The sequence below is a fragment of the Salvelinus fontinalis genome, chromosome 7, assembly GCF_029448725.1.
Source record: "Salvelinus fontinalis isolate EN_2023a chromosome 7, ASM2944872v1, whole genome shotgun sequence".
Taxonomy (NCBI): Eukaryota; Metazoa; Chordata; class Actinopteri; order Salmoniformes; family Salmonidae; genus Salvelinus; species Salvelinus fontinalis.
Genome location: NC_074671.1, coordinates 1,940,322 through 1,961,152, shown reverse-complemented (window position 1 = coordinate 1,961,152; position 20,831 = coordinate 1,940,322). Strand labels below are relative to the sequence as shown.

The 20,831-nt window shown below is 44.1% G+C and overlaps 1 protein-coding gene across 2 annotated transcripts in view; it reads left to right on the top strand.

Moving 5' to 3' along the window:
• LOC129858925 (tetratricopeptide repeat protein 21B-like) overlaps positions 1-20,831 on the top strand; it is a 127,511-nt gene that overhangs the window by 36,202 nt on the left and 70,478 nt on the right. For both annotated transcript variants that reach the window (XM_055928164.1, XM_055928163.1), the window contains exons 12-13: positions 14,017-14,152; positions 19,152-19,309. In XM_055928164.1, the coding sequence (XP_055784139.1) occupies positions 14,017-14,152; positions 19,152-19,309 (294 nt within the window). The remainder of the gene's footprint in view (positions 1-14,016; positions 14,153-19,151; positions 19,310-20,831) is intronic.

Genomic DNA, 20,831 nt, shown 5'->3' with positions numbered 1-20,831 from the left:
TCTAGACAACATGGGTAATGAAGGATCAGTTTAATACTCCTGGTCTAGACAACATGGGTAATGAGGATCAGTTTAATACTCCTGGTCTAGACAACATGGGTAATGAAGGATCAGTTTAATACTCCTGGTCTAGACAACATGGGTAATGAAGGATCAGTTTAATACTCCTGGTCTAGACAACATGGGTAATGAAGGATCAGTTTAATACTCCTGGTCTAGACAACATGGGTAATGAAGGATCAGTTTAATACTCCTGGTCTAGACAACATGGGTAATGAAGGATCAGTTTAATACTCCTGGTCTAGACAACATGGGTAATGAAGGATCAGTTTAATACTCCTGGTCTAGACAACATGGGTAATGAAGGATCAGTTTAATACTCCTGGTCTAGACAACATGGGAAATGAAGGATCAGTTTAATACCCCTAGTCTAGACAACATGGGTAATGAAGGATCAGTTTAATACGCCTAGTCTAGACAACATGGTTAATGAAGGATCAGTTTAATACTCCTGGTCTAGACAACATGGGTAATGAAGGATCAGTTTAATACTCCTGGTCTAGACAACATGGGTAATGAAGGATCAGTTTAATACTCCTGGTCTAGACAACATGGGTAATGAAGGATCAGTTTAATACCCCTAGTCTAAACAACATGGGTAATGAAGGATCAGTTTAATACCCCTGGTCTAGACAACATGGGTAATGAAGGATCAGTTTAATACCCCTGGTCTAGACAACATGGGTAATGAAGGATCACTTTAATACCCCTGGTCTCGACAACATGGGTAATGAAGGATCAGTTTAATACCCGTGGTCTCGACAACATGGGTAATGAAGGATCAGTTTAATTCCCCTGGTCTAGACAACATGGGTAATGAAGGATCAGTTTAATACCCCTGGTCTAGACAACATGGGTAATGAGGATCAGTTTAATATCCCTGGTCTAGACAACATGGGTAATGAAGGATCAGTTTAATACCCCTGGTCTAGACAACATGGGTAATGAAGGATCAGTTTAATTCCCCTGGTCTAGACAACATGGGTAATGAAGGATCAGTTTAATTCCCCTGGTCTAGACAACATGGGTAATGAAGGATCAGTTTAATTCCCCTGGTCTAGACAACATGGGTAATGAAGGATCAGTTTAATACCCCTGGTCTAGACAACATGGGTAATGAGGATCAGTTTAATACCCCTGGTCTAGACAACATGGGTAATGAAGGATCAGTTTAATACCCCTGGTCTAGACAACATGGGTAATGAAGGATCAGTTTAATACCCCTGGTCTAGACAACATGGGTAATGAAGGATCAGTTTAATTCCCCTGGTCTAGACAACATGGGTAGTGAAGGATCAGTTTAATTCCCCTGGTCTAGACAACATGGGTAATGAAGGATCAGTTTAATTCCCCTGGTCTAGACAACATGGGTAGTGAAGGATCAGTTTAATTCCCCTGGTCTAGACAACATGGGTAATGAAGGATCAGTTTAATACTCCTGGTCTAGACAACATGGGTAGTGAAGGATCAGTTTAATATCCCTGGTCTAGACAACATGGGTAATGAAGGATCAGTTTAATACCCCTGGTCTAGACAACATGGGTAATGAGGATCAGTTTAATACCCCTGGTCTAGACAACATGGGTAATGAAGGATCAGTTTAATACTCCTGGTCTAGACAACATGGGTAATGAGGATCAGTTTAATGCTCCTGGTCTAGACAACATGGGTAATGAAGGATCAGTTTAATACTCCTGGTCTAGACAACATGGGTAATGAAGGATCAGTTTAATACTCCTGGTCTAGACAACATGGGTAATGAAGGATCAGTTTAATACCCCTGGTCTAGACAACATGGGTAATGAGGATCAGTTTAATTCCCCTGGTCTAGACAACATGGGTAATGAAGGATCAGTTTAATACTCCTGGTCTAGACAACATGGGTAATGAGGATCAGTTTAATATCCCTGGTCTAGACAACATTGGTAATGAAGGATCAGTTTAATACCCCTGGTCTAGACAACATGGGTAATGAGGATCAGTTTAATATCCCTGGTCTAGACAACATGGGTAATGAAGGATCAGTTTAATACCCCTGGTCTAGACAACATGGGTAATGAGGATCAGTTTAATACCCCTGGTCTAGACAACATGGGTAATGAAGGATCAGTTTAATACTCCTGGTCTAGACAACATGGGTAATGAGGATCAGTTTAATGCTCCTGGTCTAGACAACATGGGTAATGAAGGATCAGTTTAATACTCCTGGTCTAGACAACATGGGTAATGAAGGATCAGTTTAATACTCCTGGTCTAGACAACATGGGTAATGAAGGATCAGTTTAATACTCCTGGTCTAGACAACATGGGTAATGAGGATCAGTTTAATACTCCTGGTCTAGACAACATGGGTAATGAAGGATCAGTTTAATACTCCTGGTCTAGACAACATGGGTAATGAAGGATCAGTTTAATACTCCTGGTCTAGACAACATGGGTAATGAAGGATCAGTTTAATACTCCTGGTCTAGACAACATGGGTAATGAAGGATCAGTTTAATACTCCTGGTCTAGACAACATGGGTAATGAAGGATCAGTTTAATACTCCTGGTCTAGACAACATGGGAAATGAAGGATCAGTTTAATACCCCTAGTCTAGACAACATGGGTAATGAAGGATCAGTTTAATACGCCTAGTCTAGACAACATGGTTAATGAAGGATCAGTTTAATACTCCTGGTCTAGACAACATGGGTAATGAAGGATCAGTTTAATACTCCTGGTCTAGACAACATGGGTAATGAAGGATCAGTTTAATACTCCTGGTCTAGACAACATGGGTAATGAAGGATCAGTTTAATACCCCTAGTCTAGACAACATGGGTAATGAAGGATCAGTTTAATACCCCTGGTCTAGACAACATGGGTAATGAAGGATCAGTTTAATACCCCTGGTCTAGACAACATGGGTAATGAAGGATCACTTTAATACCCCTGGTCTCGACAACATGGGTAATGAAGGATCAGTTTAATACCCGTGGTCTCGACAACATGGGTAATGAAGGATCAGTTTAATTCCCCTGGTCTAGACAACATGGGTAATGAAGGATCAGTTTAATACCCCTGGTCTAGACAACATGGGTAATGAGGATCAGTTTAATATCCCTGGTCTAGACAACATGGGTAATGAAGGATCAGTTTAATACCCCTGGTCTAGACAACATGGGTAATGAAGGATCAGTTTAATTCCCCTGGTCTAGACAACATGGGTAATGAAGGATCAGTTTAATTCCCCTGGTCTAGACAACATGGGTAATGAAGGATCAGTTTAATTCCCCTGGTCTAGACAACATGGGTAATGAAGGATCAGTTTAATACCCCTGGTCTAGACAACATGGGTAATGAGGATCAGTTTAATACCCCTGGTCTAGACAACATGGGTAATGAAGGATCAGTTTAATACCCCTGGTCTAGACAACATGGGTAATGAAGGATCAGTTTAATACCCCTGGTCTAGACAACATGGGTAATGAAGGATCAGTTTAATTCCCCTGGTCTAGACAACATGGGTAGTGAAGGATCAGTTTAATTCCCCTGGTCTAGACAACATGGGTAATGAAGGATCAGTTTAATTCCCCTGGTCTAGACAACATGGGTAGTGAAGGATCAGTTTAATTCCCCTGGTCTAGACAACATGGGTAATGAAGGATCAGTTTAATACTCCTGGTCTAGACAACATGGGTAGTGAAGGATCAGTTTAATATCCCTGGTCTAGACAACATGGGTAATGAAGGATCAGTTTAATACCCCTGGTCTAGACAACATGGGTAATGAGGATCAGTTTAATACCCCTGGTCTAGACAACATGGGTAATGAAGGATCAGTTTAATACTCCTGGTCTAGACAACATGGGTAATGAGGATCAGTTTAATGCTCCTGGTCTAGACAACATGGGTAATGAAGGATCAGTTTAATACTCCTGGTCTAGACAACATGGGTAATGAAGGATCAGTTTAATACTCCTGGTCTAGACAACATGGGTAATGAAGGATCAGTTTAATACCCCTGGTCTAGACAACATGGGTAATGAGGATCAGTTTAATTCCCCTGGTCTAGACAACATGGGTAATGAAGGATCAGTTTAATACTCCTGGTCTAGACAACATGGGTAATGAGGATCAGTTTAATATCCCTGGTCTAGACAACATTGGTAATGAAGGATCAGTTTAATACCCCTGGTCTAGACAACATGGGTAATGAGGATCAGTTTAATATCCCTGGTCTAGACAACATGGGTAATGAAGGATCAGTTTAATACCCCTGGTCTAGACAACATGGGTAATGAGGATCAGTTTAATACCCCTGGTCTAGACAACATGGGTAATGAAGGATCAGTTTAATACTCCTGGTCTAGACAACATGGGTAATGAGGATCAGTTTAATGCTCCTGGTCTAGACAACATGGGTAATGAAGGATCAGTTTAATACTCCTGGTCTAGACAACATGGGTAATGAAGGATCAGTTTAATACTCCTGGTCTAGACAACATGGGTAATGAAGGATCAGTTTAATACTCCTGGTCTAGACAACATGGGTAATGAGGATCAGTTTAATACTCCTGGTCTAGACCACATGGGTAATGAAGGATCAGTTTAATACCCCTGGTCTAGACAACATGGGTAATGAGGATCAGTTTAATACTCCTGGTCTAGACAACATGGGTAATGAAGGATCAGTTTAATACTCCTGGTCTAGACAACATGGGTAATGAGGATCAGTTTAATACTCCTGGTCTAGACAACATGGGTAATGAAGGATCAGTTTAATACTCCTGGTCTAGACAACATGGGTAATGAAGGATCAGTTTAATACTCCTGGTCTAGACAACATGGGTAATGAAGGATCAGTTTAATACTCCTGGTCTAGACAACATGGGTAATGAAGGATCAGTTTAATACTCCTGGTCTAGACAACATGGGTAATGAAGGATCAGTTTAATACTCCTGGTCTAGACAACATGGGTAATGAAGGATCAGTTTAATACTCCTGGTCTAGACAACATGGGTAATGAAGGATCAGTTTAATACTCCTGGTCTAGACAACATGGGTAATGAAGGATCAGTTTAATACTCCTGGTCTAGACAACATGGGTAATGAAGGATCAGTTTAATACTCCTGGTCTAGACAACATGGGAAATGAAGGATCAGTTTAATACCCCTAGTCTAGACAACATGGGTAATGAAGGATCAGTTTAATACTCCTGGTCTAGACAACATGGGTAATGAAGGATCAGTTTAATACTCCTGGTCTAGACAACATGGGTAATGAAGGATCAGTTTAATACTCCTGGTCTAGACAACATGGGTAATGAAGGATCAGTTTAATACTCCTGGTCTAGACAACATGGGTAATGAAGGATCAGTTTAATACCCCTGGTCTAGACAACATGGGTAATGAAGGATCAGTTTAATACCCCTGGTCTAGACAACATGGGTAATGAAGGATCACTTTAATACCCCTGGTCTCGACAACATGGGTAATGAAGGATCAGTTTAATACCCGTGGTCTCGACAACATGGGTAATGAAGGATCAGTTTAATACTCCTGGTCTAGAAAACATGGGTAATGAAGGATCAGTTTAATATCCCTGGTCTAGACAACATGGGTAATGAAGGATCAGTTTAATACCCCTGGTCTAGACAACATGGGCAATGAGGATCAGTTTAATACTCCTGGTCTAGACAACATGGGTAATGAGGATCAGTTTAATACCCCTGGTCTAGACAACATGGGTAATGAAGGATCAGTTTAATACCCCTGGTCTAGACAACATGGGTAATGAGGATCAGTTTAATACCCCTGGTCTAGACAACATGGGTAATGAAGGATCAGTTTAATACCCCTGGTCTAGACAACATGGGTAATGAAGGATCAGTTTAATACTCCTGGTCTAGACAACATGGGTAATGAAGGATCAGTTTAATACCCCTGGTCTAGACAACATGGGTAATGAAGTATCAGTTTAATACTCCTGGTCTAGACAACATGGGTAATGAAGTATCAGTTTAATACCCCTGGTCTAGACAACATGGGTAATGAAGGATCAGTTTAATACCCCTGGTCTAGACAACATGGGTAATGAGGATCAGTTTAATACCCCTGGTCTAGACAACATGGGTAATGAGGATCAGTTTAATACTCCTGGTCTAGACAACATGGGTAATGAGGATCAGTTTAATACCCCTGGTCTAGACAACATGGGTAATGAGGATCAGTGTAATACCCCTGGTCTAGACAACATGGGTAATGAGGATCAGTTTAATACCCCTGGTCTAGACAACATGGGTAATGAGGATCAGTTTAATATCCCTGGTCTAGACAACATGGGTAATGAAGGATCAGTTTAATACCCCTGGTCTAGACAACATGGGTAATGAGGATCAGTTTAATACTCCTGGTCTAGACAACATGGGTAATGAGGATCAGTTTAATACCCCTGGTCTAGACAACATGGGTAATGAAGGATCAGTTTAATACCCCTGGTCTAGACAACATGGGTAATGAGGATCAGTTTAATACCCCTGGTCTAGACAACATGGGTAATGAAGGATCAGTTTAATACCCCTGGTCTAGACAACATGGGTAATGAAGGATCAGTTTAATACTCCTGGTCTAGACAACATGGGTAATGAAGGATCAGTTTAATACCCCTGGTCTAGACAACATGGGTAATGAAGGATCAGTTTAATACCCCTGGTCTAGACAACATGGGTAATGAAGGATCAGTTTAATACCCCTGGTCTAGACAACATGGGTAATGAAGGATCAGTTTAATACTCCTGGTCTAGACAACATGGGTAATGAAGGATCAGTTTAATACTCCTGGTCTAGACAACATGGGTAATGAGGATCAGTTTAATACTCCTGGTCTAGACAACATGGGTAATGAAGGATCAGTTTAATACTCCTGGTCTAGACAACATGGGTAATGAAGGATCAGTTTAATACCCCTGGTCTAGACAACATGGGTAATGAAGTATCAGTTTAATACCCCTGGTCTAGACAACATGGGTAATGAAGGATCAGTTTAATACCCCTGGTCTAGACAAAATGGGTAATGAGGATCAGTTTAATACCCCTGGTCTAGACAACATGGGTAATGAAGGATCAGTTTAATACCCCTGGTCTAGACAACATGGGTAATGAAGGATCAGTTTAATACTCCTGGTCTAGACAACATGGGTAATGAAGGATCAGTTTAATACCCCTGGTCTAGACAACATGGGTAATGAAGTATCAGTTTAATACTCCTGGTCTAGACAACATGGGTAATGAAGTATCAGTTTAATACTCCTGGTCTAGACAACATGGGTAATGAGGATCAGTTTAATACCCCTGGTCTAGACAACATGGGTAATGAAGTATCAGTTTAATACCCCTGGTCTAGACAACATGGGTAATGAAGGATCACTTTAATACTCCTGGTCTAGACAACATGGGTAATGAAGGATCAGTTTAATACTCCTGCCTTAAACCCTACTGCTGGATTATCCTTTCTGGTGATAGAAATGAAGACAACAGAAGACACGTTTCAGTTGTTCCCTATCACTATGGTATTGTAGCAAGGGGACACACATAACCCTGGCCACCAAGTGGGTTGACTCATGAGTTAGTATCTATTGACCAAGTCCTCCATACTAATGTGTTGACTCATGAGTTAGTATCTATTGACCAAGTCCTCCATACTAATGTGTTGACTCATGAGTTAGTATCTATTGACCAAGTCCTCCATACTAATGTGTTGACTCATGAGTTAGTATCTATTGACCAAGTCCTCCATACTAATGTGTTGACTCATGAGTTAGTATCTATTGACCAAGTCCTCCATACTAATGTGTTGACTCATGAGTTAGTATCTATTGACCAAGTCCTCCATACTAATGTGTTGACTCATGAGTTAGTATCTATTGACCAAGTCCTCCATACTAATGTGTTGACTCATGAGTTAGTATCTATTGACCAAGTCCTCCATACTAATGTGTTGACTCATGAGTTAGTATCACTGAAAGCCACATCAGCTACACCCATTCTTCCAGTGAAGCTTCGGTTGCGTGCACACCACCCACCGCTTCCGAGTATATTACTCGCTAATGTCCAGTCCCCAGGTAACAAAGACGACCAAATTAGGACAAGGGTTTCTTTCCAAAGAGATACCCGGGATTGTAACACACTCTGTTTCACGGAGACATGGCTAGCTGGGGACATGTTGTTGGAGTCGGTACAGCCAATGGGATTTTCAGTCCATCGCCCCGACAGGAACAAGCATCTCTCTGGTAAGAAGAAGGGCGGGGGTGTATGTTTCATGATTAACCACTCATGGTGTAATTGTAACAACATATGAGAACTCACGTCCTTTTGCCACCTGACCTAATCTGAGAACAAGGCTACCTAAATTCTATCAGCATATCGATTGCCGTACACGAGCGAGTAACACACTCGACCACTGCTACTCTTACTTCAGCAATGCATACAAGGCCCTCCCCCGCCCTCCTTTTGGCAAATCTGACCATGACTCCATCTTGTTGCTCCCTTCCTATAAGCAGAAACTAAAAAAAGAAGTGCCCATGCTTAGGTCTATCCAACACTGGTTTGACCAATCGGAATCCATGCATCAAGATTGCTTCGATCACGTGGACTGGGATATGTTCCGGGTAGACTCAGATAATAACATTGACATGTACGCTGACTCGGTGAGCGAGTTTATAAGGAAGTGTATAGGAGATGTTGTACCCACTGTGACTATTAAAACCTTCCCTAACCAGAAACTGTGGATTGAAGTGCTTTGAGAGACATGTCAAGGATCATATCACCTCCACCTTACCTGTTACCCTAGACCCACTCCAATTTGCTTACAGCCCCAATAGGTCCACAGACGATGCAATCGCCATCACACTGCACACTGCCCTATCCTATCTAAACAAGAGGAATGCCTATTTTTGAATGCTGTTCATTGACTACATCTCAGCATTCAACACCATAGTACCCTCCAAACGCATCACTAAGCTCGGGGCCCTGGGTCTGAACCCCGCACTGTGAAACTGGGTCCTGGACTTCCTGACGGGTCGCCCCCAGGTGGTGAAGGTAGGAAACAACACCTCCTTCACTGATCCTCAACACGGGGGTCCCACAAGGATGCGTTCTCAGAACCTCTCCTGTACTAATAACTAGAGGTCAACCGATTATGATTTTTCAACGCCGATACCGATTATTGGAGGTCCCAAAAAAGCCGATACCGATTAATCGACCGATTTATTAAAAAAAATATACGTATATATATATATAAAAATATATATAAAAAAAACATGTATTTGTAATAATGACAATTACAACAATACTGAATGAACACTTATTTTAACTTAATATAATACATCAATAAAATCCATTTAGCCTCAAATAAATAATGGAACATGTTCAATTTGGTTTAAATAATGCAAAAACAAAGTGTTGGAGAAGAAAGTAAAAGTGCAATATGTGCCATGTAAGAAAGCTAACGTTTAAGTTCCTTGCTCAGAACATGAGAACAAATGAAAGCTGGTGGTTCCTTTTAACATGAGTCTTCAATATTCCCAGGTAAGAAGTTTTAGGCTTCATATACCTTTGACTATTGGATGTTCTTATAGGCACTTTAGTACTGCCAGTGTAACAGTATAGCTTCCATTCCTCTCCTCGCCGCTACCTGGGCTCGAACCAGGAACACATCGACAACAGCCACGCTCGAAGCAGCGTTACCCATGCAGAGCAAGGGGAACAACTACTCCAAGTCTCAGAGCGAGTGACGAAAAGCTGCTGGCAAAACGCACGAAAGTGCTGTTTGAATGAATGCTTACGAGCGTGTTGGTGCCTACCACTGCTCAGTCAGACTGCTCTATCAAATCATAGACTTAACTATAACATAATAACACACAGAAATACGAGCCTTAGGTCATTAATATGGTCGAATCCGGAAACTATCATCTCGAAAACAAAATGTTTATTTTTTCTGTGAAATACGGAACCGTTCCGTATTTTATCTAACGGGTGGCATCCATAAGTCTAAATATTCCTGTTACATTGCACAACCTTCAATGTTATGTCATAATTACGTAAAATTCTGGCAAATTAGTTCGCAATGAACCAGGTGGCCCAAACTGTTGCATATACTCTGACTCTGCGTACAATGAACGCAAGAGAAGTGTCACAATTTCACCTGGTTAATATTGCCTGCTAACCTGGATTTCTTTTAGTTAAATATGCAGGTTTAAAAATATATACTTCTGTGTATTGATTTTAAGAAAGGCATTGATGTTTATGGTTAGGTACACGTTGGAGCAACGACAGTCCTTTTTCGCGAATGCGCACTGCATCGATTATATGCAACACAGGACACGCTAGATAAACTAGTAATATCATCAACCATGTGTAGTTATAACTAGTGATTATGATTGATTGATTGATTGTTTTTTGTAAGATAAGATTAATGCTAGCTAGCAACTTACCGTGGCTTCTTACTGCATTCGCGTAACAGGCGGGCTCCTCGTGAGGCAGGTGGTTAGAGCATTGGACTAGTTAACCGTAAGGTTGCAAGATTGAATCCCTGAGCTGACAAGGTAAAAATCTGTCGTTCTGCCCCTGAACAAGGCAGTTAACCCACCGTTCCTAGGCCGTCATTGAAAATAAGAATGTGTTCTTAACTGACTTGCCTCGTTAAATAAAGGTGTAAAAACAAAATTGAAATCGGCCCTAATTAACCGGCCATTCCGATTTAATCGGTCGACCTCTACTAACAACCACCCGAGCCACTGCCTGTTCATCCCACTTCCATTCAGAAGGTGAGGTCAGTACAGGTGCATCAGAGCTGGGACCGAGAGATTGAAAAACAGCTTCCATCTCAAGGCCATCAGATTGTTAAACAGCCACCACTAACACAGAGAGGCGGCTGCCTACATGCAGACTTGATATCATTGGCCACTTTAATAAGTGGAACACTAGTCACTTTAATAATGCCACTTTAATAATGTTTACATATCGCGCATTACTCATCTCATATGTATTGTCGTGTCTTTGGCTATGCCGGATTAAGTGTTATGACATGCTATTCTATAAAATACTTTCTCCTTAATTAAGATTACCTGATTGAGCTGATCATGTAAATGTAATTATTTATAGAATATTTATAGAGCTGTTATCTTCCGAATAAACTCTTAAAGACCTAATAATATTTTACATCAATAGCAGTCAATATTAATCGTCACCTTATTTCAGTCTCATCTGAAAGTTGTAAATTCTTGGTTATCTTCACGAACCCTGGCTAACAAGTTGAATCAGCAATACAAAATTGGGTTCAATTATTTATTTACTAAATACCTAACTAATCAAACAGAATTACATATACACAGAATGAATCATACCTTGATTACAAATTACATCATAGAGGAAAACGTCCCTAGCGGACGGAACAGATATGACAGCTTGTTACACAAAAGAAAAGGGGCTGGGTTTGAGTGAAAGAGCGGGAAGACTGAGGCGAAGCTGTGCTATCGTAAATACAGTATCTTATGCATTCTAAATTACCGCCCATCTGGAAAAGGAAAATGCAATAAATATTTACTCTGAGCTGCACTTCAGTAGGTTGGTGGTAGATGGAAGGCCGTGTTGCCCAACCGAGTCCTCTGTCCTTTGAAGAATGTCTCTGCTGGTAATTTGGATACGTTGTAGTAACGTCGTTGTGTAGTAGACGGGATACTCTGACTGTCCTTCCTAACCTGCGTTTGTAGCAGCTGTTGCTAACTCAACGGCTAGGACGTATCACTTCTGTAGTGAATAAGAGTTCAAAGTTCATACCAGTCGCAACCAAAGCTCATGCTGAGGTTGGCTTAGTTCTGTAGTTGACATGTTATCTAAACCATTCTGACATAGGACCGTCGTCCTCACATCCTCGGAACAGGAAGTTAAATTTTTGTCAATGGCTTTTATAGTGGAGGGAGAGGGGTGTGTCTGAAAAGTTTGTAACCCATGCCTCTTCACAGGGGCGGGCCACTGGTTGAGCAGAGCCCTAAACTTATGAAAACACAAATCTCTCATTTGGAAGCTAAAATTACATTTAATCTCTTCACAAATAATTTAATATTCAAACATTTGAATTAAACAACAATTCCAAGTGAATCTGATACCTTTGATGTGGAGACTTTCCACAGTAGAGTTTATGTCATTCTATCATTGATGAGAATGTGCCAGATGACAACCGAACTGACATAATATACCTTAAGTACCACCACATATGTTCAGTTGGTCGGATTACCAGAATATAATTCATTTCCCCCCAACTTCTGATGTCCCCAGAATCTCTATGTTAACCAAGGGGTTTTCTAATGTCACATCAGTATGGTAGGGAGAGGGCGAAAGGGGGGAAGAGGTATTAATGACTGTCATAAACCTACCCCCAATCCAACGTCATGACAGTATATACTGTATCCTTCACTATCTATTCTTTACTATCTATTGCATCTTAGCCGCTCTGTCACTGCTCATCCATATGTTTTATACTTATATATTCTCATCCCATTCCTTTACTAGATTGTGTGTATTAGGTTTTGTTGTGGAATTGTTAGATATTACCTGTTAGATTCTTCTGCACTGTCAGATCTAGAAGCATTTCACTACATTCGCCAATAACATCTGCTAACCATGTGAACAATAACATCTGCTAACCATGTGACCAATAACATCTGCTAACCATGTGACCAATAACATCTGCTAACCATGTGAACAATAACATCTGCTAACCATGTGACCAATACCATCTGCTAACCATGTGACCAATAACATCTGCTAACCATGTGACCAATAACATCTGCTAACCATGTGACCAATAACATCTGCTAACCATGTGACCAATAACATCTGCTAACCATGTGACCAATAACATCTGCTAACCATGTGACCAATAACATCTGCTAACCATGTGTATGTGACCAATAACATCTGCTAACCATGTGACCAATAACATCTGCTAACCATGTGACCAATAACATCTGCTAACCATGTGACCAATAACATCTGCTAACCATGTGACCAATAGCATCTGATAGCCATGTGTATGTGACCAATAACATCTGCTAACCATGTGACCAATATCATCTGCTAACCATGTGACCAATAACATCTGCTAACCATGTGACCAATAACATCTGCTAACCATGTGACCAATAACATCTGCTAACCATGTGACCAATAACATCTGCTAACCATGTGACCAATAACATCTGCTAACCATGTGACCAATACCATCTGCTAACCATGTGACCAATACCATCTGCTAACCATGTGACCAATACCATCTGCTAACCATGTGACCAATAACATCTGCTAACCATGTGACCAATACCATCTGCTAACCATGTGACCAATAACATCTGCTAACCATGTGACCAATACCATCTGCTAACCATGTGACCAATACCATCTGCTAACCATGTGACCAATACCATCTGCTAACCATGTGACCAATAACATCTGCTAACCATGTGACCAATAACATCTGCTAACCATGTGACCAATATCATCTGCTAACCATGTGAACAATAACATCTGCTAACCATGTGACCAATACCATCTGCTAACCATGTGACCAATAACATCTGCTAACCATGTGACCAATAACATCTGCTAACCATGTGACCAATAACATCTGCTAACCATGTGACCAATAACATCTGCTAACCATGTGACCAATAACATCTGCTAACCATGTGACCAATAACATCTGCTAACCATGTGACCAATAACATCTGCTAACCATGTGACCAATAACATCTGCTAACCATGTGACCAATAACATCTGCTAACCATGTGACCAATAACATCTGCTAACCATGTGACCAATACCATTAGATTTGATTATAGTGTTTCCATGCAGGAGGGAAAGCTCTTTAGCAGTGTTTCTAACGACCCATTCCTCCACTCCTCTCCCTCCCAGGAGAAACCCCTGACGGCAGGTCAGCCCGTCCCCTTTGGCCTGAGTCACTCTGGAATGGTCCTGCAGCCTGTGGTCAAGATGGCCCCCGGCCTGCTGCCTGGAGCCTACCACATGGCCCATGTCACGTTCCTTTCAGGTAGGAGCCTATCAGTATGGGTATCTGCGTTTTCCGTCCTCCTCCGTGACCCAGAAACCGATAAGTGGTCCGGTGGTCGAGGAGTGTGTCATTTTGTTGGTAGTCAAACGAGAGATGGTCCTCTCCTCGATAGCCTCATTTGGCGAGGAAGCACAAGTGAATTTTACCAGGAAGAATATTGATATCTGCCACACTCTCTTTGAATCAGCTGTTGTATAATTGGAGGTGAAAACCATGAATAAAAAACAATATGCTACATGTCGTTTTACCTGTAAAATGTCTTAACTAGCTTCATTTGTTTTTATCACTTTATACATTTATTTTGACATCCACCCCTGTAAACGTCATATATTTTGGGATCCACCCCTGTAAACGTCATGTATTTTGGGATCCACCCCTGTAAACGTCATGTATTTTGGGATCCACCCCTGTAAACATCATGTATTTTGGGATCCACCCCTGTAAACGTCATGTATTTTGGGATCCACCCCTGTAAACGTCATGTATTTTGGGATCCACCCCTGTAAACGTAATGTATTTTGGGATCCACCCCTGTAAACGTCATATATTTTGGGATCCACCCCTGTAAACGTCATGTATTTTGGGATCCACCCCTGTAAACGTCATGTATTTTGGGATCCACCCCTGTAAACGGCATGTATTTTGGGATCCACCCCTGTAAACGTCATATATTTTGGGATCCACCCCTGTAAACGTCATATATTTTAGGATCCACCCCTGTAAACATAATTTATTTTGGGATCCACCCCTGTAAACGTCATATATTTTAGGATCCACCCCTGTAAACATAATTTATTTTGAGATCCACCCCTGTAAACGTCATGTATTCCCTCTCCTCGCTGCCTCTCCTCGCTGCCTCTCCTCAGGACGGAGGAGAGAGGATGCAGGAGATGAGCAAATCTTATTGAGAAAAGGCTTTGTAGTGTGCCTGAAAGGTAGTCATGGTAACTGCATACCTGTAGTGTGTCTGAAAGGTAGTCATGGTAACTGCATACCTGTAGTGTGTCTGAAAGGTAGTCATGGTAACTGCATACCTGTAGTGTGTCTGAAAGGTAGTCATGGTAACTGCATACCTGTAGTGTGTCTGAAAGGTAGTCATGGTAACTGCATACCTGTAGTGTGTCTGAAAGGTAGTCATGGTAACTGCATACCTGTAGTGTGTCTGAAAGTGGGCGTTGCGAAACAGGTGGGAGGATCAAAACCTAACAGATTAGTTGCCAATCTAGACCGTTTTGCATGGCTGCTTCCTTGTAGCATTTTAGCTAGGCAGGTTAGGAGAATTAACATGGCATGTTATGATCATTAACGTGGCAGGTTAGGAGAACTGACGTGGCAGGTTAGGAGAACTGACGTGGCAGGTTAGGATTATCGACGTGGCAGGCTAGGAGAACTGACGTGGCAGGCTAGGAGAACTGACGTGGCAGGCTAGGAGAACTGACGTGGCAGGCTAGGAGAACTGACGTGGCAGGCTAGGAGAACTGACGTGGCAGGCTAGGAGAACTGATGTGGCAGGTTAGGATTATCGACGTGGCAGGCTAGGAGAACTGACGTGGCAGGCTAGGAGAACTGACGTGGCAGGTTAGGAGAACTGACGTGGCAGGTTAGGAGAACTGACGTGGCAAGCTAGGAGAACTGACGTGGCAGGCTAGGAGAACTGACGTGGCAGGTTAGGGGAACTGACGTGGCAGGCTAGGAGAACTGACGTGGCAGGTTAGGAGAACTGACGTGGCAGGCTAGGAGAACTGACGTGGCAGGCTAGGAGAACTGACGTGGCAGGCTAGGAGAACTGACGTGGCAGGTTAGGAGAACTGACGTGGCAGGTTAGGTGAACTGACGTGGCAGGTTAGGGGAACTGACGTGGCAGGTTAGGGGAACTGACGTGGCAGGTTAGGAGAACTGACGTGGCAGGCTAGGAGAACTGACGTGGCAGGCTAGGAGAACTGACGTGGCAGGTTAGGATTATTGACGTGGCAGGCTAGGAGAACTGACGTGGCAGGCTAGGAGAACTGACGTGGCAGGTTAGGATTATTGACGTGGCAGGTTAGGAGAACTAACGTGGCAGACTAGGAGAACTGACGTGGCAGGCTAGGAGAACTGACGTGGCAGGTTAGGAGAACTGACGTGGCAGTTTAGGAGAACTGACGTGGCAGGCTAGGAGAACTGACGTGGCAGGCTAGGAGAACTGACGTGGCAGGCTAGGAGAACTGACGTGGCAGGCTAGGAGAACTGACGTGGCAGGTTAGGAGAACTGACGTGGCAGGCTAGGAGAACTGACGTGGCAGGCTAGGGGAACTGACGTGGCAGGTTAGGGGAACTGACGTGGCAGGTTAGGGGAACTGACGTGGCAGTTTAGGAGAACTGACGTGGCAGGTTAGGAGAACTGACGTGGCAGGCTAGGAGAACTGACGTGGCAGGCTAGGAGAACTGACGTGGCAGGCTAGGAGAACTGACGTGGCAGGTTAGGAGAACTGACGGGGCAGGCTAGGAGAACTGACGTGGCAGGTTAGGAGAACTGACGGGGCAGGTTAGGAGAACTGACGTGGCAGGTTAGGAGAACTGACGTGGCAGGCTAGGAGAACTGACGTGGCAGGCTAGGAGAACTGACGTGGCAGGCTAGGAGAAGTGACGTGGCAGGCTAGGAGAAGTGACGTGGCAGGTTAGGAGAACTGACGTGGCAGGCTAGGAGAACTGACGTGGCAGGTTAGGAGAACTGACGTGGCAGGCTAGGAGAACTGACGTGGCAGGCTAGGAGAACTGACGTGGCAGGCTAGGAGAACTAACGTGGCAGGCTAGGAGAACTGACGTGGCAGGCTAGGGGAACTGACGTGGCAGGTTAGGAGAACTGACGTAGCAGGCTAGGAGAACTAACGTGGCAGGCTAGGAGAACTGACATGGCAGGCTAGGGGAACTGACGTGGCAGGTTAGGAGAACTGACGTGGCAGGCTAGGAGAACTGACGTGGCAGGCTTGGAGAAGTGACGTGGCAGGCTAGGAGAAGTGACGTGGCAGGTTAGGAGAAGTGACGTGGCAGGCTAGGAGAACTGACGTGGCAGGTTAGGAGAACTGACGTGGCAGGCTAGGAGAACTAACGTGGCAGGCTAGGAGAACTAACGTGGCAGGCTAGGAGAACTGACGTGGCAGGCTAGGGGAACTGACGTGGCAGGCTAGGGGAACTGACGTGGCAGGCTAGGGGAACTGACGTGGCAGGTTAGGAGAACTGACGTGGCAGGTTAGGAGAACTGACGTGGCAGGTTAGGAGAACTAACGTGGCAGGCTAGGAGAACTGACGTGGCAGGCTAGGAGAACTGACGTGGCAGGCTAGGAGAACTGACGTGGCAGGTTAGGAGAACTGACGTGGCAGGTTAGGAGAACTGACGTGGCAGGTTAGGAGAACTGACGTGGCAGGTTAGGATAACTGACGTGGCAGGTTAGGAGAACTAACGTGGCAGGTTAGGAGAACTGACGTGGCAGGTTAGGAGAACTAACGTGGCAGGCTAGGAGAACTGACGTGGCAGGCTAGGAGAACTGACGTGGCAGGCTAGGAGAACTGACGTGGCAGGCTAGGAGAACTGACGTGGCAGGTTGGGAGAACTGACGTGGCAGGCTAGGAGAACTGACGTGGCAGGTTAGGAGAACTGACGTGGCAGGTTAGGAGAACTGACGTGGCAGGTTAGGAGAACTGACGTGGCAGGCTAGGAGAACTGACGTGGCAGGCTAGGAGAACTGACGTGGCAGGCTAGGAGAACTGACGTGGCAGGTTAGGAGAACTGACGTGGCAGGCTAGGAGATGTGACGTGGCAGGTTAGGAGAACTGACGTGGCAGGTTAGGAGAACTAACGTGGCAGGCTAGGAGAACTGACGTGGCAGGTTAGGATAACTGACGTGGCAGGTTAGGAGAACTAACGTGGCAGGTTAGGAGAACTGACGTGGCAGGTTAGGAGAACTAACGTGGCAGGCTAGGAGAACTGACGTGGCAGGCTAGGAGAACTGACGTGGCAGGCTAGGAGAACTGACGTGGCAGGGTAGGAGAACTGACGTGGCAGGTTAGGAGAACTGACGTGGCAGGCTAGGAGAACTGACGTGGCAGGTTAGGAGAACTGACGTGGCAGGTTAGGAGAACTGACGTGGCAGGTTAGGAGAACTGACGTGGCAGGCTAGGAGAACTGACGTGGCAGGCTAGGAGAACTGACGTGGCAGGTTAGGAGAACTGACGTGGCAGGCTAGGAGAAGTGACGTGGCAGGTTAGGAGAACTGACGTGGCAGGCTAGGAGAACTGACGTGGCAGGCTAGGAGAACTGACGTGGCAGGCTAGGAGAACTGACGTAGGCGTCTATCCATGTCTATACATTTTTATCCACAGCCCATGTCTAGTTCCTCTCAGGTGAGACCAACTTGATGGACAATGGATAAGGCAACCTGAATTATGACTCACAAGTTAACTTCATGAGCAGAGATGAATGAAAAACTACCATTATAAAATTGATTGGGGTAAGGCCCTGCAACAGACTAGTTGCCTCCTGCTCCTGTGAGCCGTCCCGGCTAGGACAAGGTTTACTTACTTTATTACATACAATATTACTCTCTTTAAACATCTATCTGGAAAAATTGAAAAATGTATGTAATTAATGTATCAATAGCCACTTTAAACAATGCCACTTTATATAATGTTTACATACCCTACATTACTCATCTCATATGTATATACTGTACTCTATACCATCTACTGCATCTTGCCTATGCCTTTCGGCCATCGCTCATCCATATATTTATATGTACATATTCATATTCATTCCTTTACACTTGTGTGTATAAGGTAGTTGTTGTGGAATTGTTAGATTACTTGTTAGATATTCCTGCACGGTCGGAACTAGAAGCACAAGCATTTCTCTACACTCGCATTAACATCTGCTAACCATGTGTATGTGACCAATAAAATGTGATTTGATTTATCTCGCTGTCTGGGTTATGTCTTCTGTCAGGTGACAGCCAGTCAGCTCAGCAGTTCCTGGATTTCTGTCTGGAGAGAGACCCGACCATCGCTGAGGTCCACCTGCTGCAGTCCAGAATACACCTCCATGAGGGAGACTACAACCTCTGCTTTCAGTCTCTGGAGACTGGAGTCAGCCACAACTTCCAGGTAAACTAGTGTAGAGACCAGACCGGAGTCAGCCACAACTTCCAGGTAAACTAGTGTAGAGACCAGACCGGAGTCAGACACAACTTCCTGGTAAACTAGTGTAGAGACCAGACCGGAGTCAGCCACAACTTCCTGGTAAACTAGTGTAGAGACCAGACCGTAGTCAGTCACAACTTCCTGGTAAACTAGTGTAGAGACCAGACCGGAGTCAGTCACAACTTCCTGGTAAACTAGTGTAGAGACCAGACCGGAGTCAGTCACATGGTAAACTAGTGTAGAGACCAGACCGGAGTCAGCCACAACTTCCTGGTAAACTAGTGTAGAGACCAGACCGGAGTCAGTCACATCTTCCAGGTAAACTAGTGTAGAGACCAGACCGGAGTCAGTCACATCTTCCAGGTAAACTAGTGTAGAGACCAGACCGGAGTCAGTCACAACTTCCTGGTAAATTAGTGTAGAAACCAGACCGGAGTCAGTCACATCTTCCTGGTAAACTAGTGTAGAGACCAGACCGGAGTCAGCCACAACTTCCTGGTAAACTAGTGTAGAGACCAGACCGGAGTCAGCCACAACTTCCTGGTAAACTAGTGTAGAGACCAGACCGGAGTCAGCCACAACTTCCAGGTAAACTAGTGTAGAGACCAGACCGGAGTCAGCCACAACTTCCTGGTAAACTAGTGTAGAGACCAGACCGGAGTCAGTCACAACTTCCTGGTAAACTAGTGTAGAGACCAGACCGGAGTCAGTCACAACTTCCAGGTAAACTAGTGTAGAGACCAGACCGGAGTCAGTCACATGGTAAACTAGTGTAGAGACCAGACCGGAGTCAGTCACAACTTCCTGGTAAACTAGTGTAGAGACCAGACCGGAGTCAGCCACAACTTCCTGGTAAACTAGTGTAGAGACCAGACCGGAGTCAGCCACAACTTCCAGGTAAACTAGTGTAGAGACCAGACCGGAGTCAGACACAACTTCCTGGTAAACTAGTGTAGAGACCAGACCGGAGTCAGACACAACTTCCTGGTAAACTAGTGTAGAGACCAGACCGGAGTCAGCCACAACTTCCTGGTAAACTAGTGTAGAGACCAGACCGGAGTCAGTCACATGGTAAACTAGTGTAGAGACCAGACCGGAGTCAGCCACAACTTCCTGGTAAACTAGTGTAGAGACCAGAGTCAGCCACAACTTCCTGGTAAACTAGTGTAGAGACCAGACCGGAGTCAGTCACAACTTCCTGGTAAACTAGTGTAGAGACCAGACCGGAGTCAGTCACAACTTCCTGGTAAACTAGTGTAGAGACCAGACCGGAGTCAGTCACAACTTCCTGGTAAACTAGTGTAGAGACCAGACCGGAGTCAGCCACAACTTCCTGGTAAACTAGTGTAGAGACCAGACCGGAGTCAGTCACAACTTCCAGGTAAACTAGTGTAGAGACCAGACCGGAGTCAGTCACATCTTCCAGGTAAACTAGTGTAGAGACCAGACCGGAGTCAGCCACAACTTCCAGGTAAACTAGTGTAGA